Raw genomic sequence first — 27,637 nt, 5'->3', positions numbered from 1 at the left:
CAGCTCCCTGCATGTTAACACTCAGTAGCTGACGATAGCCTCTAACAAATATTTTATTCATAAAATAATTTTTCCATTTAAAAAATAAAACTCAAACATGTTTGAAAAATTTACATCATGAGATGATGAATATGTGTGAGTAACAAATGTGGGACTTTGAAAGCTTCTCAGATGCCAAAACTACTGCACAGTAGTTTTGTTTTTAACAGTTAGCAACACTAACAGGGTAAACAGTGGAAATAATGTAAAAGCATTCACGTCACTCCTCCTCCGTTAAGCAGGACTTAACTGCATGATGTCATGTTGAGGCAAAGGTTAACCAAAGTTCAACTACAATTTTTGTTTTGTTTTGTTTTTGAACCCTCTGTGTTTGTCCCTATAGACGGGAAAGTTTAAAAGTAAGAATGGATGAATATTGGTTTAATCTAATAACAAACATATAGTATATGAAGGAGCAGATCTAATGGCAAAGTAAGATGAGTGATGTCAGTTTACTGAACCACCACAAGCTTTTCAGTGACTTCTTATTTAATAATAAGTAATTAGTAGCCTAATGCTACAGAAGGTGTAAGACAGACCTACACTACATGAAGGAGGAGCATCACACCTCTCTATATAAGGCCTGAAAGCCAGTCCCTCGATGGATCTGTCACTGGTCCTCCTCTCCTCCCCCACTGAGATATCCAAACTGTATCCCTGTGCCCTCCTCATCTCCCATCACTCTGCCCTGAGGGGTCCCAGAGGTTTTTGCTGCTACTTTCTTATCATCCTCTCTCCCTACTGGACTGAGAGGGCTCCTACGCCTTACCTGACTTCCTGCAGAGTCAGACTGCTCTGAACGAATCTACCGTATCTACCTGCATACTTTGACTCCTTGGTGCTTTTCTTGGGACACGGCTCAAGATGCCAGAGCCCACAAAGAAAGGTAGGAGCGCTGAGGAGGATTTGCATGGTGGCTGTAGCAGTAACATCAAAGCATATAAGAGCGTCATCAAAATGTGGTATGTAAATTAACTACTGTGCGCTGCATTGATTTTAAGATTTGTATTGCCTCTTTGAAGTGAAACACCCTTCTACCTTATCTGTTGTGACTTGATATTTGCCAGTTGATTGTCTCTGATTGAAGGGAACAGAGTCAGTTTACACCCACTGCAGGGAGCTCCATCACTTTATGGCAAGCTTGCCAGCGTGTTCGTAGGAATCCTCAAAGTGACTTTGACAGTGGTGTTGTATTACTGATGCATGTTTCAACCATCCCGGGGGCAGGAGAAGATTTGTGGTTTATGAACAGACACTATTGTGACATACAGGATTGTTCTATGTGATCCAGCCGGAGAAAGACATGACGATGAAGAGCAGTGGAGGAATGTTGATGAGTGCCAGGAACAACACCAGCAGAGACCCGTTAAGAATAATGCAATTTGGATGAAATGATATTAGGTTGGGCTGTATGAGGATAAATAAGAACCTGAATGCAGTTGCTTGATGGGAGCCAAGCAGAAATGGCCAATTTGGACTCTCATAGCAGCCCTCTACAATCCACATTCAACTACACACAATGTTAACCCCTAACTTGTCCCTCCCTCACTCCTCCACACCATAACGTCACTCATCTGTACCATCGTGTCCATCAACATTCCCTTTTAATCCGCTCTTGTCTGACATTACGATATGGTATTACTCCCACCCTCTCCATTAGCTCAGCTCTTTGGGAGTCTGCCGTCGACACAGACATGCCCATGTAGAGCAAATTGAACATTTTGCTTGGGTTTTGGATCATTCTTGATAAGATCTCATGAGATTCTGATGCAGATGATGTTTTTAATAAGACCTGTATAGTCTAGAGGATAATTGATCTGTCTGTATCAGATTTGCACATGAACACAATCATCTTTCTATGTACACATGACTTCTATTTGTTATCTGTCTGTCCAGGAACAGTTACTCAAGCTATTTCATTGCTTTTATATATCCACGTGGGATTTAGTAAAATTGGCCAGGCAGAGCAAAGCTCCAAATCCCCGTTCTGCAGTGTTCAAATTTTAGCTCAGTTTCTAGTTGGGTCATTATCAGCTGTAAGAATTCAGGGGAAACTTCTGTCTTGCAGTGATATGATACACGAACCCAGCTTGGCACCTTTTTGTTCAGTTGTGTCCAGTGTGGTTACCCCAATAGTGTTCATCCTCTGCCATAAACATCCCTGATCCCCTCAGAGACAAAGCTGTGGAGAAATAGAGGCAGCAGATTCCAGTCTGCTCCAAACATCACCCAGGAATAGCTGCATCGCCAAGAGCAGCAGATAAATTAGGGGAGAAAAGTATTGTTCTTTAAATGAGTCTGAACAGCTGAAGAGGAGGAGGCCAGCCCTGTTGTTTCAGACACCCCACTCTCAAGCCTTTAAAAAGTCCAAACCAGAGATGATGGACTGGCTGAGTCGCCTGTGGATCTCTTGGGGCCGGGATTCTTGTCCCTGGAATAGTTCAGAATGAGCACACTTTTAATCCCCATCCCTTGTTCCCTGCCATCTCCCTCTACTGCCGCCCAACTCCTCCTCCTCTGCTGTGCCACACAACGAAACAGACATCTCCCTGCCACTCTCCGTTAGAGGTCAGCTACTCATCAAACCTCTGACCCTGTGCCTTCTAGTCCTGTTCTAGCTGTGACTAGGTTTGGGTTTCAGTTGTGGAGAAGCCCTTGTCTTCACCACATGATATTTACTGTCACTAAAGTCCATCACTCTCCCTGGGCTCTGTCCTCTGACGCCGGCGCTTTGTGTTACAGAATACCCCCTCGTAAATCAAACCCAAGGTAAAACACAGGGAAAAACCTGTCAGCAGCTAATTGCCCTCCAGTACAGCTCTAATCTGCTTTCAGTCTCACATGACTCATAGAAGTTCCTTTTCATAGCACAGCCAGAATTGCTAGAAACAAGGAGTCAGAGTAAAATAGAGAACCACAACAAGGGCAAACGCGCTATCATTAGCATAGGTTGATCTATGCTAAAGTAATAAAGGTTTATATTAGGCAAAATTAATCTCCCGGCAGTTCGTCTCATGTTAGAGCCTGTATGAGCCCTTCTGTCTGCACGCCAGAGGAGGCAACAGCTGAAAATACCTGCAGCCCTGTCAGCTGCACTGGGAGTTCTCAGAGGTAAAACAAAACCTTCTCCACTCTCATTATCTCAATGGTGATGAGACAGAGAGAGAGCGAGTCTCATTCCCGTGTGCATGATGTGACCCTGCAGGATTGTGGCTCTGTGGCCAGCGACACATTGTTTTGAAGTGAGGTGGGAGTGCGGCTAATTTTGACAAGGAATGCTTAAGGGGAATCATTACAAACGGAGACATATCAGAAGCTAAGATGCGCTGGGAGAAAATGGCAAAGGACGTACAAAGAGTTATAAGGTTGTAGTATTCATAGACAGGCTGCAAAGCTTTAATAAAGAGAAGATTATTTTCTTTTAAAGCCAAAGTCACTAACGGACAGGACTCAATTTGCAGAGTCTCATTGGTTCCAGTCATGCTCTAAAGTTTTGCATACATTTGATTTATTTGTCAGTGCTTTTATTTTTGATTCTTATAAAATTCTGTTCTTCAACCAACGAATCAGGAATTCATTGATTTTAATTAAATCTTTAGTTATGATGCACACTAATAATGATTCACTTTGTTAAATTACAGAAATCAAAGAGAGAAAAATTCACTATGGAAACAAGTTAAATGGTTAAAAGAGGGTTGAGAAAATACCTACCTACAACACAACACTACACGTATGAATCATACATGATCACCAATTGTACTTGTTTTCCTTCAGTGTTGGCAGTACATTGGTTTCTTTTGCTGAAAATACCATTCAAGCATTCTCCTTCCTTCTCCTCAAGTCCTCCATCTTCAACACCCACACACAGTGCAGTGTTTAATAACACATACTATAATAACAGCACAATGTAGTAAATCTTGTTTTTTTGCTGCAGTTATAAACAACCTACAACTGTGTATTTCACAGGAGTGTATCTCTAAACTTTACTGTTGATGTTTCTGAAGTCCTCTAATAGAAGATAAGTTCCTTGTTTGTAGCAAAACACCACAACAAGTAAGACAAACACATTTGCACAGGCACTCTTGCTTTCTTACTTCCTTTGAAATAGAGCTTTTGCAGTATTTTAGAATAATACATCCACAGGCTTCTGCAGGTGTTGCACAACTTGTCTGGCACTGTCATACTAGACATCCTCCACTGACCTTGTGCTCCACTGATCCACTTATAACAGTAAAGGTTAATGTTTTAACCCCACTGTATGGATGGCTTCATCTGCTGAGACCCAGCATTGAGTCCTGTTATGGGTTTTAAATGTTGTATCCCCCCACCACGACCACCATTAGTTCCATAGGTTTAGACGAGGCAGAGGGCAAACAAACAATGTATCATGGGGGCCTCCGTTACAATGGGATCTAAGTGCAAAGCTGTTGTGGCTTATTGTAGAATAATATCAATGAAGTGGTTCAATGTGCACATATGCATCAAAGATCTCAATGTCCTGACACTGATGTCTTTGTTTTTCTTTTAGATGAGATGCCAAATGGCCAGCCAGAAGGTGAGTGAACAGCAGCGGACATCTAATCTCCTTCTGTCACTATACAGTCTAGCTAGATTATACCTGCACAATAGATGAACAAGTGCAGACATACAATATCAGTATTTTGTTAAAAATACATGAGTAGTCCTACAAGTGACAGTCGGACAACAGAAAAGGAAACAGAAAAACCAGGTGATGCACTTTCAGGAAGGAATACTTGTTTTGAAGTGAGGCCATAGGGCAAAACTAACTGCACCTTCATGTGCAACGTGGCGAACATAACCGTGAACCTTAAGAATGTAAATGTGGAACCTCCAGTCAGCAGTATGGACCTGCTGCTGTGCTCCAGACTCATCTGTAGCCACGATCAAGCTGTCAGCATCTCTGAAATTCCTCTCTCCAGCCGGCTGATCCCTCTCTGTTGATTCAGCTGACGCCCCCATCACTTCATGTGACCAAGGTCCTGGCATCTAACGGGCTTTTTGCTGGCGCTGGGGTTTGACCTTGGAGTCGGAGCATCTTGGGGCTCCGACATGGTCGGGAGAGAGCTCAGCTTTTAGGGTCTCACTAAAAACGGCCCTGGTCAGATAAATCATTTCTTCAGAGCTATTTAAGAATGCCAGACTAGATTAACGTTATCCCTGGAGATCCCTGGCGTTTTAATTCCTGTCGAGACACCTTTGGGGTTCCACAGACTAATGCCTCTTTCAAACTCCCCACAAAATGCTGCTCTAATGAACCATTACTGGGATTAGTAACTGTAATGTAATTACTCAATTTGGAGTCACAATCCCTTACATCACAAGTTGCTGAAAAAAGGAATTACATCAATGGAGCAGAGTGAGGACCAGGCAAGAATATTCACAAAGATGTGGGACAACAAATGGATGTGTAGGAGCTGGAAAACATTTTAAGTCATTTTCAGTGCAATTATCTCATCTTACCTCAAAGTAAAACAATCTAACATGATGACTGAGGTATAAAAATGAATGAACAACACTGCCTGACAAAGCATGACCCTTCCAGTTAGTGCTGCAGTGGCGCTACAGTGATCAACAGGTGCCACTGCAACACTTGGATGGAAGGATTAAGAATGATTCAGCCTTAAGTCTTGGTAGAATGATAACTCTAAGAGTGTTTGTTAATGTGCATTTCAAATATGCATATCAATGACATTTGCAAAACCTCTAATCTTGACATATTAACAGCACATTTTGTACATTTTTGAGAAGGAAATTGGCCCTAAGATAGATTATTTCTGAATATTTTGTATGTGGTAACAGGAATTTGACTTATTGTGTATTGTTTACTTTTAGGCAGGTGAGTGGATGTAGGTGTGTGTTAGTAGACGTTTATGTGTTTCTGTGTCTGTTTGGTTGTGATTCTGTCTGCTTGTCTGAATGTGACACTGAGAGAGGCATTGTAGATGCTGAAGCTTTGTGCTTATTAAAAGCAGTTGTTCCATCGCCCACTATATTTGTCACATGTTCAGAAAGTGTTGCCCCAGACAGTAATGGTGCCCCACCCCTACCTGAGATATCCCTGGAGGTTTCTCCACCCCCAGGTGGGTAACCATGATGCCCCCTTCACTTGCACATCACACTCACATCACGTGTTCGTTTGGTTTGTGTGATCACAAGTTTTTTTTCCCCACTTAATTCACTCTGAGAAGCCTGAACCTGCACTTTTCTTGTGGAGGTATGATTACTCACTACACCGTATGTTCACACAGTAAGTTAATCAGGGCAGCTGTAGGTTGGTCACCCCACTCACTGTGCACATATCCACATGCCCACGTTGGTTTACATGCACTTGTCTTGGTTCCTGGTGCTATTACTAACTCATGCTGTGGCTGTTGTCGTGTTTGTGTGACTGACAAATTGAGTCATCACACAGGTGGTACGCAGTAGAGTGATCAAGGAAGTTGGGTTTTAATGACTCAATTAAAGTTTTCTAAAGTAAAGCCCAAAACTGACAAAAGAGGTTTAGTGCTGTGTATTTCTTAAATCCGAAAATAATTTAGTTCCAGTTTATAAAATATAAAATATTTACCCAGTTTGAAATATTGGTCAGACAAAAGTAAAAAAGATTATCTTTCAGAACCCCATAATAAATTACATATAAAATGGTTATTTGTTGTCAGATTTGTCACTGAACAAATAACAAATGAAAACTAATGTGGCAATCTACATACTGTCATACTGTGTACTTTAATTTAATTAATTCAAAAGTATTAATCTAATTAAAAATGGGATTTATTTGAGTAAGATTTGTCTTTTACTAATTTGCTTCTTATGAATTTATTTTAAAATAAATTATTGAGAAAATGTTGACAATTATTAGAGTAGTATGTTTTATGTATTAAAAGTATTTAAAGATTAATTGTATTTTTGATTTTTAAACTGATAAACTTTAATGATTTGTCAGTTTTGGTCTCCATATTGTACGTAGTTATACAGTGAGTCAGTAAAGCCATGTCTACTTGATGATTTTACAGTATAAATAAACAATGACCAGATAGATAATCCACTGACATATCCAATTACAACACAGTGGCGTACCACATCTGTCCTTCCGATTTAGTTTTTTTTTGTCTTATTACCCTATTTCACATGTGTAATTTCACCTTTTGAAGTGTATCTGGTCATTGCTATTTATACACATCTCATTTGAGCAAGCATTGCTTGCTACAATGCCAGTGTTTGTGCTTGATGCTTGCTGCTCCAGCCTGGCGCTTTGTCTGCTGTACAGAGGCGGTAGCAGAGGGGAAAGAACCAGTAGAGACTGATGGGAAGAAACCAGAGCCCTCAGAGCCTGAGCCGTCACAAGCTGTGGTGGCTCAGGAGCCGAGCGCCACAGAAAATGGCTCAAACCAACCACAGCCTGGTGGGGTAGGGGTGAAAGAACAAGCAGAGTTCGTTAACTCTACTGTTAAAGAAGAGGGTGCATGCTCTCCCCCTCCACATGGTAAGTATACCCATTAAATTTTAATCAGTCTCTCTTAGTAAAGGAGCATGCTTCTACCCCTCTAGAAAATCAAATACAATAGAAAGGAGCTCTGAAAGTCTTATTAGTAATCAGTTGCACAAAATAGCTCACCAGCATGCCAATTTTTTTTTTTATCTATATGCTGTAAACTCTGGATTTACACTCAGTAGAAACTATAGATTACTTCGTGGCTAAAAATGCAATGGACTTCAGTGGAGCCATGCATTGATTTGGGTTCTCTTTTCAACTTTAACGGCATGCAGATTATAAAGAAATAGAGTCATTTTTGCATCTGAGGAATTTTTGAAGAAATAAAGACTAATTTAGACTAATAAAAGACTAATGGATGAAATTCTGAAATGGAAAACTGAAGGTGATTTAATTTGTGTGCAAGGTGAGTCTTCAAATGAGGTCTTTTAGGACACTTATGGTGTTGAAAAGGCAGTTGGCTGCTTTTTTACAGTATATATTGCACATTATGCCCCGTTGAACTGATCTTCACTGTGTAGAGGCAGTGAAAATAATACAAAGAGAGCAATCTCTGCAGCAACAACCAATATTCTTACCCAGGATTCAAAGCTTTCTCAGGCTTGTACATGAGCATTTTTGTGAATTTGTGCTGCATCTGCTGCTTGAAGGCTTTTTTTTTTTCTACAGTACACCTGTGTGTGCACTGCCATGTTGGAAAGCTTGTGCTTTTGTCTTTGAGAAGCTTGTGGTTATGAGCACACTGAGCACAACGTTTTTCCACACAGTTTCAATCACACTGTCCCGTCTCTCAGACACACTAGTTATTTTTCTAGGGCACAAGCCAAATCATCAGTTGATATTTTCGTCTCATTCTTCCTGGCCAAGAGCTGCATGTCACAATCCATTCAAAGTCTTGTCTCGCATGTGATCGACGGCCTGCGGCCTGCCAGTGATGAACTTGGAGGTTTTTGATAGGTGGGTCTACTTGTCATTGACACCTCTATTGCAGATGAGGATGGTGCTGCAGCTACTATGCCATGCCCAACACCCCAAACAGGTTGGTACCCACAACAACCATTACTGTTTCCTGATATATTGCTCCTCCCCCCCACCCTTTGAGGATGGTTGCAATGGAGCACTTGGCTTACGATATGCTAAAGTGAATCGCAAGTTTCCCTTAGTAAGTCAGTTATAATGTGAGTAGTAACAAAAAGGCATTGGCTCTAATCTCAACCGTTTATAAAGTATTTTATTTTCTGTACGAATGTTCGTTTCAAGCCTGTAAATATTGTAATGTATGTCCGTGCACTGACATACATGTTAAAGTGTGATTACTACTCTACATGGAAAATGCCACAGTGTACTGTAATACGTACGAGCACATTGACCTTTACTTATATGAAATAAAGGGGCGGACGTTACAAGATAATGGCACAAAATAAATACATGCTTATCCCCTTAGGTATTGAATATAAACAAGCTTTAGCCCTAAGAGTTATTAATTTGAATTATTAATGTGCTTTTTTTTATTTCTAGCTACAGTTAGTATTGTTTTCAAGTGAGGACATCTGCATTTCTATAAGTGAATTTACCACGATTTACGAAGAGTAAATTAAAGCTAGCTTGATTTCCATTCAAAATATTAAAAAAGAAGTAGTGTTTGATGAAGATGTACGCCAGTTTATTTGCATAGCATCCAGATACTTGAAATCTAAAGCAGCAGTCACATATGGCACTTTCCACCTTTTCTGTTGCAGCATGATTTAACATTTAGGGCTTTGGAGAAATGCTGTAGACAGAAAGACATGGCTCCAAATGGTAAAAGAAACATCTGTAAAACTGCTGGCAGGACGCCTCCAACTGCAAACAAAGCTGATAATTGCTCTATAATTATAAGACTTGGAACTACAGTTTATATCTGTAATACTTTGAAAACTTATTATAAGTCACAACAGTGACATTTATGCTTTAGTGCTATATGTCAGTTTTAGGTTTCAGTGATGAAGAGGTTGTGCAATGTCAAAGACGATCTAAGCTTCCAATCACACCCACATCGATATTCACACGTTATTCAACCATCGACCATCAAAAGTAGTTAAGTTTATCATGATTCATTTCAGTGACAACTGTGTTTTTTTCACAGAGGATGCCAGTTCAGTCAAGAAACTCTCAGTTGACCTGCCTAGTAAGATCCTTCTGTTTTTGTACCAACCAAACCAGTAGTTTACTCTTAATCAGAATGATACAGGAAGGATGTTGGAGACATTCATATTTGCAGTTTTGCAATACGAGGAAGTGGGGATGTTCAAATGACCCCTGCTAACAAATTAATAAATACCCATTAATGGCCTGAGGTGTCATTTTTCCCCTTTTAATTTTAATTTCACTGTGTTACATGATCGTGTTGTGGTTTCTGTACACACAAAAAATACCATTTACAGTAATACATTTGGAATTCTGATCATAATATCCACGTTTTGCACTTCAGCAATCAGTATTTAGTCCATACTCACAAAATATTTTGACAACTTAAATAAGAAAATTGTAAGATCATTCAATCAGAATTCCTTCAGTCACCGCTTGCAAGTCTTATGTGCTTGTCGGGTTCATGTTTTGTGAGTGTGTGCTTGCTTCAGTGGACTTTACAGTACTATTCCTTACAATATGCTGTAAATTTCTCTCTGTCTCTGTTTAGATGATAGCGTTCCAGCCATGGGGAGAAAAGACTCAGGTAATAAAGTGGTAGTCAAAATAGACGTACAGTTATGTTGATTTTTTCACACATTTCTAGAGTAATTTAGAACTTTAGATCGATATTAAGGAAATCCTCTTTTTCTCCTACATAGTTGGATCAATTTAAACCTTGCTCAGCAGCCTTCTGGGTTGACTTTCTGAAGACTGTGCATTAAAAAAAGTTGTATTTCGTCCTTCTCCCTGGAAATGAGGTGCCCCATGGGAAATTTATTTGGTTCAGTCGCGTTAGATTAATAAATTTGTAGAAAACAATCAATAGACCAGAGTTCTTAATCAATATCGACTAGATCTGAACGGCAACAGTGTGAATCATCCACATTCAAGTTTTCAGGACCACAAGGAAGAGACAAGCAGGAAATATACAAATACAAACAACTTAATATAATCCTTCGTATTTTGCAAAAAAAATCTCCCCTACGAAACAAAAATGAGACATCCTATCTGTGTTTCACATTGTCTTTTTCATGCTTTCCATGTTGCAAAGAGCTTAAATTCTGCTGCTGTATGAGGTGTGATTGCAGAAAGTGAGAAAACATGTTTGTCTTTTAGTCTTTCTGTCTGTCTTTGTGACTCTGGTAAGACTAAAACTTTCAGATGAAAAGTGAAAGGTGGTTGTATGACTTCCCTGGTCTATCGTTCTATTGGAGAGCTGTGTGTAATGTTTGTGTTTCTCCCAACTGAGCAGTGTGGTCTCTGGGAGAGGGCCAGGCCCCAGAGGATTTGGACAAGCCTATTGACAACCCCCCACTGTCCATCCTACTGATAGAAAAACCTCAAAGTGGCAGTGTCACCGTGGGTGAGTGATGGCGCAGCAAAGATTAATTTAACATTAACAGCGGAAGAACACAAAGGAAGTTCACATAGACGAACATGCAACCAAAACATTTGCTGAGATCAATTAGGTCAGAAACAGCAAAACTCTTCGCATGTGTTAAATTAAATTGGAGTATTTCACACTGTTTGACATTCTCTGGACAAGTTGTGTTGTTTTGTGCCCAAAGGTGGAGACATCACCTTCGTTGCTAAGGTGGAGGCCAAAGATCTTCTCCGCAAACCCACTATCAAGTGGTTTAAAGGAAAATGGATGGATCTGGCCAGCAAAACAGGGAAGCACTTACAGCTGAAAGAGACCTTTGACCGGATCACCAAGGTACTGTACAGCAAGGCACCCAGCTCAACCCTCACTGCCACTTTTCAGCAACACATGCTATTGGTGCTATTATATTATTTCTAAAATGTCCCCCACTGACAGGTCCACACATTTGAGATGCACATCATCAAGGCCAAAGATAATTATGCTGGAAACTACAGGTGCGAAGTCACCTATAAGGACAAGTTTGACAGCTGCTCCTTTGACTTGGAAGTTAAAGGTTTGTTAAATCAACAAAGTGCCTTAAAATTCCACCTTCACATGAAATAGCACAAAACGCAGACTAGCATATACATTGTTTTTATCTTGCAGAAGCTGGACAGGGCTCTCAGAATATTGACATTCGATCAGCCTTCAAAAGAAGGTAAAAGAGGGGGATGCTACTACAAGACTGTTGCTAATCTCAAACAGTCACATGTATTTATATATGACATATTCAGAAATAGTCATTCTCTCTTCAGTGGAACAAACTAAGGTATTTATTTCAGAGAATAGGATCTCTGATACATTATCTATTTCATGAATACTCCTGAAACATGAAGAAAAGAAAAAGTACCTTCAAGGATATTACGTAGAAGTGTGGCAAGATGGTTGTAATCATGTCATTACCCTTTCATAAAGGTAATTACAATCAACCAACTGACTCAAATAAAGGCCAGCTCTTGCATTTCAAATCTCCCCTACAAACAATGCATCTGGACAGCAATGCAAAGCATCCCAGTTTCACTGCATTATCACAATGTTGCAGCTCAGTAATGTTACTTCAACATTGGAGAAACACTGTGGTAATATTGCCTGGGAAAGTGCTTGATGTTATCTTACACAACCACCTTATTTGAAGCCTTTACACAGAAAAGACATAAAAGAGGAGGCTTTGTGTAAGCAACAATCGAGTGTTAGCCTGGAGTTTACACATCGATTGATGTCAAGACTTCGCTTTGTGCTGCTCTTGTAGCATTGTTTTCTAGTGCCTGTAACTGTTTCATCTGTGACTTAATTTGTATTAATCTCTCCTTGTTAACAACAGCAGTGAAGGACAAGAAGATGCAGGAGAACTTGACTTTAGTGGCCTCCTTAAACATAGGTGAGAATCAGATCCCCAATCCCGAGTGGATTTTGCCTTTTTCAATATTATTGAGCCTCTTTTTTGAATGTCGTCCTTTTTTCTTTCTCTCACATCCTTTAAAACCAAGTACGTTTCTGCAGATGATATATTGTATATAATAACAGGGGGTTTTCCAAGGTCTGACACTGTGGGCTCCCCTTAGACGTGACTTGTCTGTATAGTGAGAACAAATTTTGAGGCAACCCTCAGCAGGGTGGAGCTCCTGTACACTGTACACTTTTAAGGCAAAAATAGCACTTGAACACATCGCAAAGACTACAGCGTACTGCCTACTAGCACAAAATAAACACCATGATGGATATTTGAGATGTTACAATGCAGCATTTAACTCTGACTACAAATAGATCTTGGCAGCTATACTATTCACCGGCAAAATTATCCATTTATTTTGGGCTTGTCTCTTCTTCTCCCCTGCATATTCAGAAATCAAAGGTTAGTAGAGAGAAAACCATAGGTTTTAAAATGATTAGACCTTACTGCGGGTGAGTACCGTAATCCTGTAGAGTCCCCAGCATGACATGTAGCTCTAGGAATGGGACAAGCAAGAGTGTTGGCCTACTGTAGTACGGTAACACTTCATTTGAAGGCAGCATTCCTAACTGCTCTGTCAGCAATCAGTAATGATGGAAATGGTCCTTGCATCATAATCAGGGGTATCAGCTCACCATCGAGCCATGAAGTCAGACACCACCTTTATGAGGCAAAGAGCGCCATTTTGGATCATTGATGATGTGCTAGTGGGCCACAGAGAAATGATGCTGTAAAATAGTGTTATCGCTACACTGTCGTTTTATTTAGAACTACAAGGCAAATACCAACATGTTTAGTTCTGCCTTCTTCATAATTGCCTGAAAATAAACACGTGAGAAATAGAAGCAAAGAATGGAATAATATTTTATGCTATTCACCTAAAACCTTTCGGACATTTGGGAAAATGTCAATGAAAGAAAGTGCTGACTGAATGTTTTTTATATAAACTAATGGACACACTCATGTTCAGGATGACATGTTTATTAATATGGATCTCAAAAATCTAACATCTCCTGGTGACACATTCATCATCTAACAGCGTCGGAGCATCTCTGAAGTGATCACTAAAACTAACAACGAACAAAGGGATGGGCTTGATTACGAGAGCGATACAAAAAAAAAAAAAAAAACCTGATTAAAAATATTTGTTTGCAGGTTTTCCCTGAATCCCTGCATGCTGCACATACTATTAGAAGAAAAAAGTCAACTATAACAGTTTGTTGAAGGACACATTTACAAGAAAGGAAACATAAATTCTCCTTTATTGGTTTGTGTCTGTTCACGTGTGCGGTTTTAATCCTACAACACTGGTGAAGCCCTTTTTATCCCACACTGATTTGTAAATCTTGTAACAGTCTCCAGACTAAAAGAACCCAGTCCAAATCCTCCTTAATTCCCCTTTTACATCTCCCCTTCATCCCTACATATGAGCTATAAATATTCAGGCCAGCTGAATATTTGTAGGTTCAAGGTTGCCATGAAATGAAATCGGTATTTAAACAATGAGTCTGAGCTTGAATATCAGCTAAATTGTCCTCAGTTGTTCGAAGAGAGGCTTTTTCAAGCTGGGAGAAGTTTACATTATAACTACAAATGAAAACCTACATATGGTGGGAAATTTGACTGTTTAGGCAACAAAAAGCACTAGAGTAATAAAGCATTTCTCAAGTTTGGTACTTGAAATTGCAGTGAAATGCTCATTTTTATAAAATATAGTTAACGTAGTTGTAAAAAGGAGATAAAAAAGTTGGAAATTGATAAATAATAATTCCCTTCTTTTAATTTATTCACAAATTGTGGCTGCAGTCTGGCACACAGATGAACATGTATATATATATATATATTACATATACTTTTAGGGAATATAGCCTTTTTATATAGCCTTTAACAAATAGACTAAATACCACTCAAATTTCTGTGGCTCTCATTCCTTGCTGGCTCTAGTTGTAAATGCCTCCTCTCTATATTGAACAATTTAAATTTAAATTTGCCACCAATTTCTAAAGTACACATGGCATAAAGTCAGATAAGTGTCTGTATTTAAAACTGTCAAGCAGTCAACTACACATTTATGTACTTCTTTGAGCATAATCCATCCTGATTGTTGTTCCATGGTTCTATCTTGAACACTTTGGATGAAGTCTTGAGGGGAATGAAACACATTTAAAAAAACGTAGAAATACAGTTAACCCACATCAACCTCTAAACAATATTAGAGGACACCTCTGTGTTTTGTATTAATGGTGCTGCTACCCTGTCACCATTAACATTTGACTCCAGAGCCAATGTCAACACACAGGTAGACCGCTCATCATGCCCATCTCTTTGTGTGACATGTCCTGAGGAACGCTCTGCGGGGGAATTGAATAATGAAAAAGACATCATTCCAGTAAAAACTGGGACATATGTTTCCTACTTTTACCAATACCATCCTGGTCATTAAGCAGTTCCTCAGGACACGTTGCAAACATCAACCTGAGACTCGTTACTCACATCTTTCACTATATCGGGCACCGCTAGGGAGCCAAAACAGCAGGACGACACCCCAGAGGTGGATGTGTGGGAGATCCTGAAGAATGCCCGCCCCGATGAGTACGAGAAGATTGCTTTTATGTACGGTATCACAGATCTGAGAGGTCTGCTGAGGAGGATGAAGAAGATTCCTAAAGAGGAGAAGAAGAGCGAAGGTAAAAAGACCTGTTACAGGTGCATGTCAATCTACATGTGATCAAATGAGCTTTTTCTGACCTTGGTGTGATCTTTTCAAAGCTTTTGCAAAGAAGCTGGATCCAGCATATCAGGTGGATAAAGGTGGAAAGATCCGTCTCGTGGTTGATCTGGCTGATCCTACCGTTGAGCTGAAGTGGTACAAGAATGGCCAAGAAATCAGGCCCACTCCAAAGTATGTCCCCCCCCCCGTATCTTCCATCGTCCACATCTTATTCCTTTTAATACTGCAGAAATAAAAGGTATTTAATGAGCAATGCCTTTTATTTGTGGCAACTATTCCTGCACTGTACCAGTATCTGGTGATGTGTTTTCACTTTGTCACCTCTCAAAAACACAATGGTTCACATTTTATAACACACACAGATTTGCTCACTTTTCACCACTTTACTTAAGTTAGAGTATGTAACCTTTTCTAATATTTTTACTTAATATACTCTCCAAATGTACAGTCAAAGGCTTCCGTTTTTCTAGATTTCTTATTTAATGTAATTTAATACAACTAATGACCAGTATAGTTACATGTGTAGTTACATGCTGTAGTTTTTCAGGTCAAAAGCATATCATGCACTATGCAAACTTTACAAATAGCCATATGGAAACATATTGAGACTTAATTGAGGCATGTGAACATCATATTTCTAGTGTAACCTTACATCACCGTCACAGTTGTACATTACTGTCTTTATTGTGCAGCCAGTTCTTTCCACTGCACTGTGAACCATTGCCAGCTGACACCCAGTGAACAAATAACAGTTTCTCGACTCTAATGTGGCTCTAATCAGCTTCCACACAATCTAACACAAACAATCTATCAATCTTTCTTGTAGTGCAATACGTTATACGGCCACAGAGCTACATTTGGGTGTACATGCAATGTATGATGTCAGTTGTTGTTTTTAATTGCTATGAACTGCTGTATATGTGTTCTCCTCCATACAGGAAAAAGGCGGTACCTCCTTCACAGGTCTTTAACCGAGTCTGGCTTTAGAACAGATTAAAAAAATAGGTGGTTGATCTTACTAACATACTGTACATTTAAAAATCATTGAGTTTAACTGACATTTATTTAAGTAAATACGAAGACTCGGGGGTCCAGACAAAGTGCGAAAAACAGGAAGGACAGGAATAAATTCATTAGTAGATTGTTTTGATAAAAAAATGTCATGTTTTAAATCCCTGTAAAGCACAAATATGTGTGAAAGGGTTCTCTTGTAAAGAATTGCAATCTAGTTCTGCTGTTGCCCCTTAGCTATACAGATATAGCCTGATACATCATGGGATCCATACACCAGAGAATATGCACAAAGTGATTGTGTTCAAAAACACAAATGGACCACAAGAAGACCCAAAACTTGACAAAAAAAACACAACATGACCCAAAACCTGACCAAAAATACTAAAAACAAATACAAACTTACCCTAAGCACAGTAGACATCCCTTTCCCTGTCTGTGTCCAGGGAACCATTTTCTCATAATCTGTCCATCAGCACGCTCCACTGTTTTGTTTTGGCAATAAAGCTCTGTAAAACCCACTGTTAACTCCATGCCAAACACCAGACAACAAAGAGACAAAGTTAGCAACTAGCTGATGAGTGTTAAACTAAACAATCTAAACTATTATTACTTGTGTCTAAAAATAATGAAACATGTGATCTTATAATAGCTGAGCATATACTGTAAGTCCCTCTAAAGTGGCAATCATCAGTGTTCTGCAGTGTATACAATATAGTAATACCAGATGGATGGAAAAAAACACTAGCTGCTATGCTTGACCTGAAATAACCTGAGGATTCTGTTCAAAGCCACACAAAGTTAAAGCCATCTGGGAGGTTATTGCTGTTTTCTGGTTTTGGCCTCCTGTGGCATTTGTTCCAAGACTCCCTGATCTGAAGACTCTCTTTTGATACTCTACTTTTTTGTAACACTATTGTATTGACTATGTAATGTACCCCTTGAAGCATGATGTCTCTCTGTCTTTGTCTGTCATTCTGTCTGTACTGTCATGGTGCTCCTTCCTGTCTGCCATAATTACTTCCTGTACACTCCCTGTGCTCCGGCCCCATTCTGGCTCCAATGGTGACCTTTAGTCAAAGGAAGTAAGTTCGCGTGTCCAGTCAGTTTCCCCCTTTTCTTTTTTAATGCCACAGTTTTGACGTGACCGCATCGCTCTGTGTTCTGTGATTTCTGAGTGTGTACACTGTCTTTGATGCACGTTAACAGTAGTTTAACACAGCGTTGCATTGTCATTGTGTGTGAAGTTTAAAGTAGACAAAAACAATTATACTTTGTCTTTCACTTAATATGTTAAAGTAATAGTTCATATCTTTGGACTGGTATATACTGGTTGATTGTTGCCTCATCTTTAGGCACAATTTCTTATCACTGACGTAACTAATGGACTTCCTGTTTAGGTTCATTTTTGAGCATAAGGGCACTCAGAGGATTATGGTCATCAACAACTGCAACTCAAATGACGATGCAGCTTACTCTGTAGCTGCAGGAGATGAGAAGTGCACCACCGAGCTGTTTGTTAAAGGTATCTCCATTAACCTTTCACATTTATTTAACTTATAAATTAATACACAGATATCCTGGAGATTTGTTTGCATGCCAGTGAGACCCTGTTCAGTTTCTTCCTACGCTCCTGTTGTACAGAGTTGCCAGTTAAGATAGTTAAAGGTATCGAACCTGTGAAGACCACAGTGAACGAGAGGATTGAGTTGGAATGTGAAGTGTCAGAGGAAGGAGCTCAAGTCAAATGGTAAGGCTCTGAAAGCATTTAGAGATTCAATGAGTTTCTAAAATCAACCCTGTCTCCTAAAGAAAATGTAACTGAAATATGCAACTAAACAAATTCTACCAAACTGAGATTAACGTCACTGAATTATTGATCATAGTCAGAAAACCTGACATTAAACAATGTACCATGTTTCTACAGTCAAGAATACATCTGTTTAAAAACACTGTGTTTAGCGCATGTAGGTTGTTCTCACTTAACCATCAAGTATGTCCATATGTGTGAGAATTTCAATGCTCCTTCAGGATGAAAAACGGTGTTGAGGTTCCAACAGGAGTGCGCTCCAGATACCGAGTTAAGTGTGAGGGAACCAAACACTTCTTGGTGATTGATGATGCGTCCAGAGAGGACACTGGCACATACTCCATCATGGCCACTGGTGGTACATCTGAGGCTCATGTACAGGTTGACTGTACGTAGCATTATGTCCTTTTATCTATTCTTTTATTTTTTGAATGCTTTTAAAATGATTTTATCAACAATTGACTCCATTGTGTTTTACTGCTGTTATTTTCTTTAGTGAAACCACTGAAGATCTATCAGGACCTGCAGGATATGACAGTCTTGCTGGGTCAACCCATTAAGCTGCACTGTGAGATCTATCCAGGCAACGTCCCCGGCCGGTGGTACAGGAACGGACAGCTGATCCAGCCCAATGATCGCATTAACATCATACACAGAAACAAGTATGTCTTCTCCTTTAGTGCACATTTCCTTCAATCAATCAGTCTTAAACAACTACTAATTAACATGTTTCGGGTTTTTTTTTCAGGATCCACCGGCTTGAAATTGAGACCTGCTCTCTTCACGATGCAGGAGATTACACTTTCGTACCTGAGGGATATTCACAGAGTCTCTCTGCCAAAATCCACATCATTGGTACATAATCTATTCTTCTATTGTGCTGTGGCATTCAATATCTTTTTATGTGGTTTTTATTTTTGCTGTGATCTTTATTTTTGTCAGACCCTCCAAGGGTGCACTTGGACAGCTTGAACTTCCCAGACAACACAGTGACAGTGGTGGCAGGAAACAAACTGCGTTTGGAGATCCCAATCAGTGGAGAACCAGCACCACGGGTGGTGTGGATGAAGGGAGAGAGGGTGAGCTTCAACCTTTGTACACTAAAAAAATCTTTGTAAAAAAAAAAAAACAAAACACTGAAGTTTCCAGTGTTTTTGCTTCAGGTCATTCTTGAGTCAGGCCACCGTGTCCGAGCTGAAACATACGGCGATCAGACAAGTATGACAATTGAGATCACAGAGCGGGAGGACTCAGGGAACTACAAGATAGTCCTACAGAACGAGGCTGGTGAAGCTACAGCCAGCATCAAAATCAAGGTTGTAGGTAAGAGATCACAAAGGTTTTAAATCAAAACACCACAGGGACAGTTGAAATTTAGTTTTTGAAACCGCAATATGGTTTTGTGTCGTCTGCAGACATCCCAGACCCTCCAGAAGCTCCTTTGGTCCCAGTGGTGGGTGGTGATTGGTGCTCTATGACATGGGAACCTCCAAAATATGATGGAGGTTCACCAATTTTAGGTAAGCATTTCATCTGACTACTCTTTTGTAGTTTTGTCGACTTTAATGGCAGACTGACTTGTAAAAAATTAAAAGCTATGTTGATGTGCAGTATGTGTTGGTTAAAAACGTCAAGCTTTCTCACCCTCCTTTAAAGGTTACTTTATCGAGAGAAAAAAGAAGCAGAGCTCAAGATGGATGAGGCTGAACTTTGACCTAATCAAAGAAACATCATTCGAGCCCAAGAAGATGATTGAAGGTGTGCCATATGAAGTGAGGATCTTTGCCGTCAATGCAATTGGTGTTTCCAAGCCCAGCGAACCATCTAAAGCCTTTACTCCCCTCGGTGAGTAGACCGAATTTCTCCTTGAATATCCACTTCCGCAGTCTAAACACTGGTCTTTGAGCTGCCAATTATCTCTACAGGGAGGTATCACACCCTTACATCAGGCTTCAGTTTATCTAACATCGATTTCATAATACTGGTTTCTAACAGTAGGCCTGGAACAGAGCATGTGTTATCTGCCCTTGATACCCCGGCGACACAGCTGCTCCTCCCTATGCCCCACCATCCCAAGCATTCTGACTGTGACCTCCACTCGACACGCCGCAGCTTTAGGGAGTTATTAAATATGTCTTTATAATGGCTGCCAAATCATCTGTGGATTAGAGGTTTAGAAGATCAGGTCTGTCAGCAGGTTCAGCAGGAGTTAAATGTGATTCAGAACACAAGAATAGAAGCCAAGAACAGACACTAATGCACCAGAGAGAGAGGCGCCTTGCTCGTGTGTTTATGATTTCCCCAAATAGATACTTTCCCATCTCTTTTATATCTATTGTTGGAAATTAAACGGTTCATTCTAACTAAAACTTGCACCCCCTCTTAGCTGTGACCAGTGAACCTACTATGCTGGTTGTGGATGATGTCACAGACACCACAGTGACTGTGAAGTGGCGCCCTCCTGAAACCATCGGAGCAGCTGGTTTGGATGGATACTTGGTGGAGTACTGCATAGAAGGAAGTGAGTCAACCTCACGTCTACCATAGATCCTGGGTGAAGGTACAGGTAGAATAAACCAGAATAACAGAGGCCATGGCATGAACTGTGACAAACTATAGTTTGACATTTTGGAAAAGACGCTCATTTACTTTCTTACCAGTGAGATAGATTAAAAGATTAGTACAACACTAATTAATATTGTATCTTAGCTTTTATGTTATTAGAAGTGTTATCGTACAGAAATGAATCTGAAATACCTAAAAGTGAACCTTTAGTATTTGTATACCTTAGTGTTTTTAAACAGAGGTAGACATTAAATGAAAGTTGCTAACATCGATTTTTCCTGCAGGTAATGATTGGGTAGTATCCAACAAGGAGCTGACTGAGAAGACCAAGTACACCATCACCGGGCTGAGCCCAGGATGTAAAATTTTAGTTCGAGTCAAGGCCATCAACGCTGCTGGAGCCAGCGCTCCTCGGACACTTCAGCACTCTATCCTGGTCAAAGAGGTTATTGGTGAGCAAGCTCTTTTTACTTAATTTCCTGCCACAATTTAGTTTGAAAGTTGAATCAAACATTTACAGTAAGCTGATATAAAAGACGAGAATACAATAAATCCTCAATCTCACAACTTCTGGGTCATTTCCCCCACAGAACCGCCTAAGATTCGTGTCCCCAGACACCTGAAGCAGACGTACACCCGCAGAGTTGGAGAAGCAGTCAACCTTGTGGTGCCATTTATGGTAAAACAACTTATTAATTCAACTTATTAATACAATATTTGCTGCAGCTCCAATCAGAATGTTAAACCCCGTGATTATGTCTGCAGGGCAAACCCCGGCCTAAGGTCACCTGGCTGAAGGAGGGCAAACCCATAGAGCCTTCCCACGTCAGCATCCGTAACACAGACTGTGACAGCATCATCTTTATCCGTAAAGCGGAACGCAGCCACTCTGGGAAGTATGAGATGACAGTGCAGGTTGAAAACCATGTGGATACAGCTATTATTGACATACAAATCGTAGGTGAGTGAATGAATAAAGACATGATATAAATAAGAACAAGCACAGTTCATTCAAACTGTCTGCTCACTATCCTTTCACTCGCTCACAGACCTACCTGGACCTCCTCAGTGTGTGACAATTGAAGATGTATGGGGAGGAAATGTGGCTCTCATCTGGACTCCTCCAAAAGACAATGGCAACGCCCCAATAACAGGCTACACTATTCAAAAGGCAGACAAGAAGACAATGGTAGCAGAGATTTAAACTACACTTACATACTACTGCATTAGAAACATGGTCTACACAAGGTCCTTGCATATGTTTACATGCTTGACTCCACTTTTCAGGAATGGTTCACATGCATTGAGCACTACCATCGCACCTGCATCACAATCACAGAGCTGGTGGTTGGGAACGAGTACTTCTTCAGGATCTTCTCAGAGAACATGTGTGGCCTCAGTGAAGCTGCTACCCAAACCAAAAAAAGTGCTCTCATCGTCAAAGAAGGTAAAACTGACTGTGATAGCGAGTGAAGGTGTGAGAGTTTGTGTATGTCTGTGGTTGCAAGGAGAAACAAATTACCTAAAAATGTCCTTGTTTGTCATGATGGTCACTGTGTTTGGATGTAAAATTTGTTGTTGCTCCTTATTAGCCAAAAAGTGTGTGTGTGTGTGTGTGTGGGGGGGTTGTTTAATTAGCTGATTGTTTATTTCCACAGCTGTTTTCTGAAAGGTACTGTCAGTGATGTTTTCCACCCTCAAGTGAGTCTGTCTCACTTTCAAATCTAACATGGGTCGGGCTATGACTGACAGGCCCTTAAACGTTGGTGTAACAGTCTCAGGCGATGATAAATAAAGAAACACTGTCTGTCCCTCATCACATAGGGAACTCCCTGCATGATACCGCTCAGTGCCAGTATCATGCACAACCCCATTCCTTTACCCTTCCCCCCACAGGCTTGCAGGTCAAGATACCTGAGTACAATGACCACGACTTTAAGGAGGCGCCAAAGTTCACACAGCCGCTGATCAACACTTTTGCCGTCGCCGGCTACAATACTACTCTGAACTGTAGTGTCCGTGCTAACCCAAGGGTAAGTGTCAGAGCAACAGGTAAAAGTGGTGTGGTGTAGAAGGTGCTGTATATATGTGTTTTCATGTTTTCAGGTCTCAGTAACTAATTTGCTGAGAAGTTATTATACATGATCTCATACATGATGTTCTTTACATCATAAAATGCTGACATTTCTCACATCTGTCTCCAGCCCAAAGTGATCTGGATGAAGAATAAGATCGTCATCGTCGATGACCCACGCTACCGCATGTTTAGCAACCAGGGAGTATGTACTCTGGAGATCAGGAAGCCCAGTCCCTATGACGGTGGATTATACACCTGCAAGGCCATCAATGACCTAGGAGAAGCTCAAGTGGACTGCAAGCTGGAGGTCAAAGGTCAGTGTGGAGCTGGAGGCTCTCCCCTGCGCAGTTCCCTGGTTTCCCAAAGTTTACTTGAGCTTCCCTGTTGTTTGTTACTCATTTCTCTGCTGAAATGTTTAAAAACAGTAAATCATTTACAGTCTCAAACACAGGTCATTAATGATCAGAATAAAAATTAATCAAATCTCTTGTAAGATTAATCATTAATCTCAAAAGGAGAAAAGGCAACTTTGGGAAACCACCAGGGTGCTGTATTGTTTGAGCTGAGTGTTGCAGTCTACCAAAGGGATAGCCACATAGACGATGGACATGTAAGTATCTGGATTTGGTTTCACCAAACCAGTTTCTTTTAAGTCTTTCTGAAGGTTTTAGTAACCCCTACCGAGTTTCAAACAGGTCATTTACTAAATCCAGTTGCACCATTGCATCTGAGTCAGATAGCATTTAGTGTTCCAAATTATTAAAAATCCTGCACCAAAAAAAGCAAAACAACAAAAAACAACACAGTCAGATGGATTTGAAGAATTGTTTCACCCTTATCAGCTAGCTCAGTTAGTTATGCAACAACTACATGTATATATGTCTTATAATAATATATAATAATATATAATACACTGCATTTAAATTTGAACATGTGGTGCAACTGGATCCTGGGCATCATTTTAAAAAAGTAGATACAAATCTAATAATAAACCGTTCACGTGTGTGTACATAATATCTGGTGACACTCCTCCATCACCACCACATGTACAGGTTCATCCCCTGTGTTCTTACACAGCTGTATCCAGTCCAGTTCATCCAGCCATCTTGTTCATCATCACAACACACCACTTCAACACACAGTCTGTGACCAGTCAGGCATAACATATAGAGCCGTGATGTTTTTGTGTTGTATTATTTACTGTCTCCATCTTAAACTGTCTCTCCACAGATTTCCGTGTCTTCTTTATGCCCCACAGTTAACTCCTCATATAAAAGAGATCAGTAATAACTCAGCAGAATTCCCTGGTGCACACATATAACTCCATGTAAACATTTTGTTAACCCCTCTTCTCTTCTCTCTCCCCCAGTCCAAACTCAAGAATTGTGAATGTATGTTCTCATAGAAGGTAAGCTTTCATATGGTTTTGGCATATGAAGCTTATGTCATTCATTATGCATCTTTCAGCCAGCCTTTGTAACCTTTGCTTTTGCCATTCGGTGAGACTTTAGCAGCTTTTCTTTCCGATGAAAGGAGCACAAAAAATGTGAAATTGAGCTTTAATAAAACACGATTTGCATGCCAGCATATACTAAGTGATTTCCTCTTAGCTATCCCTTAACCTGAGCCACAGAAAAGGTAAGTAAAAAGAGTGAAAAGTTTTGTCTGCATAGGTGTTTTCTTTTGTTTGCCTTTTTGTTTTGTTTTGTTGTTGTTGTTTTTTAGTTTTCTTGGCTGCTGTCTTAAAATAAAAATCACACAGGTGCAAATGAATCAAACTAACTCTGGGTATTTACCATGTTGCTTGTTGCACATGCTAAAATCTTGATATGCATTGTATTTTAGAGGAATCGACTAGTTCTGCAGGTCTGCACAGATACAAGCTCTGTTCCAATTCCCTACTACACACTAATTGTAAAAAGGTTTAATTATAGTGTCAGCATGCATGCTAAAAAGCAATTAGCACTATCCAATGTGTTAGTTATTGTTAATAATTCAGTTGATCTATCTCAGCAATTATTGGATGGATTCCCATTTGCCAGAGGCATTTATGGTCCACCCAGGATGCCTTTGGTGACCCCGTGACATTTCACTTACAACCACCAGCAAATCAGACATTTCGTTTATCCAGTTAAATATCAACATATTAATATATAAAACCTTTTGTATTGACATCTATGGTTCCAAGACGATGTGACTATGGCTTAGTGACTCCTGATCCTCTGACTTTTCTCTTGCACCACCATGAGACTGACATTTTGATTTACAGACATTCCAGTTTCATGAGTAAATTCTTGCCACATTAATATGCTGAAAATTCAAATTGAAAAAATAATCTGTTAAATGTAAGGCTGGCATTTCATAATTATAAAGTTAGCATCTGTCTTCGAAAACAGCTTAATGAGACAATCAATATATAGTATGGATTTGGGACACACTGACTTAGAAACTAGATTGTGCACTGTGTACATGAGTGATTCTGACTGCCTTAAGAACTCCTGGTGTCTCTCTTTGCTTTCTGTCTCTTTCTATTCTTCCTTCTCCACATCTGCCTCTGTGCCTCTCAGCAATATTGTAAAAAGCCTTTTTCCTCTTGTGCTCCAGGAGGTTTCACCTTTTATGAACTCATGCAACGTGGAGTGCCCCTAAACCTGATCGACAAGTACATGAACGAGACGAAGATTGTTGAGCAGGAGAAGTAAAATCTGACAGTGTGCAATGAGACACTTTAGTGTTGCAGACATCTGCCACCACTAGTGGTCTACTCTCATCTCCTGAGGTCAGCGGCCTGAAGGTGGATGGCAAGATGGATCAAACGGTGTAGAGAAGGGTGTACTGGTCTGTGGTGTGGCATGCTGTGTGCAGGTTTAGAGCTAGTTACCAAAGAAAATAAAAGCCACTTCACTTGTTTGTCACTTGGTTGTGTTTGAAAGACTGTGTCAGCTCAGATGCATGTTGGCAGTGTTTTGGCTCAAGCTTTATTAAATTCATGTAGTGTGTAAAAAAATAACAAATGGCACAAACAGTATTTACATGTTGATTTTTGTTGGGAGTGCTTGTTGAAGGTTATAATTTATTCCTGGGATATGAAAGAAGGGAAAGGGAATGTATAAACAAAAGTTTGGTGTTTGTATGGTGTCGCAGATAAGAAAAGAGACTTGAGTAATGTTAGATACAATAAATGAATGTGCTGAGTCTTCTTCTGAAGATATTTCACATTTGTATTTGTTAATTTCACATTTTCTGCGTAGGTTATTTATGTGAAAAAATGTAGCAATTTACACACAGTCCATATTCTGCATGACACATGATCTTTGAATTCATTTTGGACTTGAGGCTTGAGTGAGGCTCAGTCATGTGTGCATGCATTTAACTTTGTAATTAATACTCACGGATTACAATAAAAAAAAGTTTATTTAAAAATGATACTGTGGTCTTCCTCCATACAGTAGTTATATTAAAAATTACATTATGATAAATTCCACTTGATTTATGTACAAAAAAAAATCTGCTGTAGGTCCCAAGACTATCATTTATTAAGGTATTTAAATGTATTTTGCCAAGAAGTATGAGTTGCTATGAAAGGGAATGTTGGGCTCATTATGTAATACTCAGTAACCACAGTTCAGCCATTGATGTGTGTAAGTTTAACTCACACTTCTCAAAATATTTTGCTAATAAAAACAGTTATACTGATATTTGAGCTTATATCCCATATGTAAATGTATAGATATTTAAACCAGTGCCAAAATGTCTCTACATTTATGATCCTTTCTTACTCAAATCATGTTATAACTATGATAGTCATAATTCAGAATTAATTTTGAGTCTTTTTTAATGCAATGTATTTCCATAATTTCAGCAATGTGACTGCCAGGAACTCTGACCTCAACTGCTGTCTTTAAATTAACATAAACAGTTAAATTAGGGTAAATTCAACATGAGAATATCAGACACAAAATCAAAGTATTGCAAATTTGACCTTTTGGAGGGTCTGTCAGTTTTTTGTGGAGGGTCCTGTGACATTGTGGGACATTACTAGTCACTAGTGATGTCAGTATTTTTAAAATCCTGTTTATGACCACTGCATTGTTTGTGTGCAATTACAAAGCTCTTCTGTGCACTTAAATAAATAATAAATAATTTAAATACAGGAAAAGTGACATTTAACCATAACTAATCCTTTAAGATGTTGCACAAAAATGGTTTTATTATTGTGGATGATTGGCAAAATCATAGAAGTACAACTTTAGATTACTTAAACTGTAAAGTACACATGATCTTTATTGCTGTAAAATAAATGTACAAATATAGTTCAGATTTGTTAGATCAACTCTGAAAAGGTAGAAATCCCTAGTGTCACTTCACAAATAGTTTATGTTTAAGCAACTTTGTCAATCAACTGTGGAACATTTTGCAAATTTAATTTATTTTACCTTTTGGTAAATAACATTTTTATTGTAAATAAATATTTATGTCCATCAAAGTCTCTTTTTTCACAATTTTGTACAATTTAATAATTTTGTAATTTAATTTATACAATTTTAAACTTCTCTACAAGTCTTTAAGTTAAGTTAAACAGGCTAAATATCTTCCAAAATCTAAATCTTTAAAGACCTCTTTCTATTTATTGAGACAGTGCCGGTCAGATTGCATTTGTTTAGCTGTATTTACTTTTTATTTGTTATTTTATTTAATATATCTATCATATTTCCTTCTGTGCCTCTGTGATAATTAACATATGGGTGTTATATTGTTATATTACCTTCCTATTTGAATTTCCTTGCATTCCTGGTGCACTGCTATATTGTTCCCTTCCGGCGCCTCACTTCCTGCGGGCTCGATCAGA

General features: G+C 39.5%; 1 protein-coding gene across 10 annotated transcripts; it reads left to right on the top strand.

Annotated features, from left to right (window-relative positions):
• Positions 1-661: 661 nt before the first annotated feature.
• On the top strand, positions 662-25,995 carry mybpc1 (myosin binding protein C1). 10 transcript variants are annotated; one of them, XM_026363167.1, is made up of 35 exons: positions 662-925; positions 4,568-4,594; positions 6,069-6,140; positions 7,328-7,543; positions 8,544-8,591; positions 9,678-9,719; positions 10,230-10,265; positions 10,974-11,084; positions 11,290-11,438; positions 11,541-11,658; positions 11,751-11,802; positions 12,466-12,522; positions 12,988-12,996; positions 15,115-15,281; positions 15,364-15,496; positions 17,413-17,421; positions 17,737-17,861; positions 17,981-18,086; positions 18,368-18,534; positions 18,643-18,808; positions 18,895-19,001; positions 19,089-19,225; positions 19,310-19,469; positions 19,562-19,666; positions 19,803-19,991; positions 20,533-20,667; positions 20,996-21,163; positions 21,302-21,390; positions 21,477-21,672; positions 21,761-21,900; positions 21,999-22,158; positions 22,608-22,744; positions 22,916-23,102; positions 24,158-24,196; positions 25,393-25,507. In XM_026363167.1, the coding sequence occupies exons 1-34, from the start codon at positions 904-906 to the stop codon at positions 24,175-24,177; spliced, it is 3,762 nt and encodes a 1,253-aa protein (XP_026218952.1). In that variant the 5' UTR covers positions 662-903; the 3' UTR covers positions 24,178-24,196; positions 25,393-25,507. The 10 variants fall into 10 exon arrangements, with proteins under 10 accessions (XP_026218952.1, XP_026218949.1, XP_026218953.1 ...); XM_026363164.1 differs by lacking the exon at positions 24,158-24,196 and having other exon boundaries at positions 25,393-25,995; XM_026363168.1 differs by lacking the exons at positions 7,328-7,543; positions 24,158-24,196 and having other exon boundaries at positions 25,393-25,995.
• Positions 25,996-27,637: the final 1,642 nt, after the last annotated feature.

The sequence above is a fragment of the Anabas testudineus genome, chromosome 23 (assembly GCF_900324465.2).
Source record: "Anabas testudineus chromosome 23, fAnaTes1.2, whole genome shotgun sequence".
Classification (NCBI taxonomy): domain Eukaryota; kingdom Metazoa; phylum Chordata; class Actinopteri; order Anabantiformes; family Anabantidae; genus Anabas; species Anabas testudineus.
Note: the sequence above shows the minus strand (reverse complement) of the source record. Positions and strands in the feature narration are given on the sequence as shown.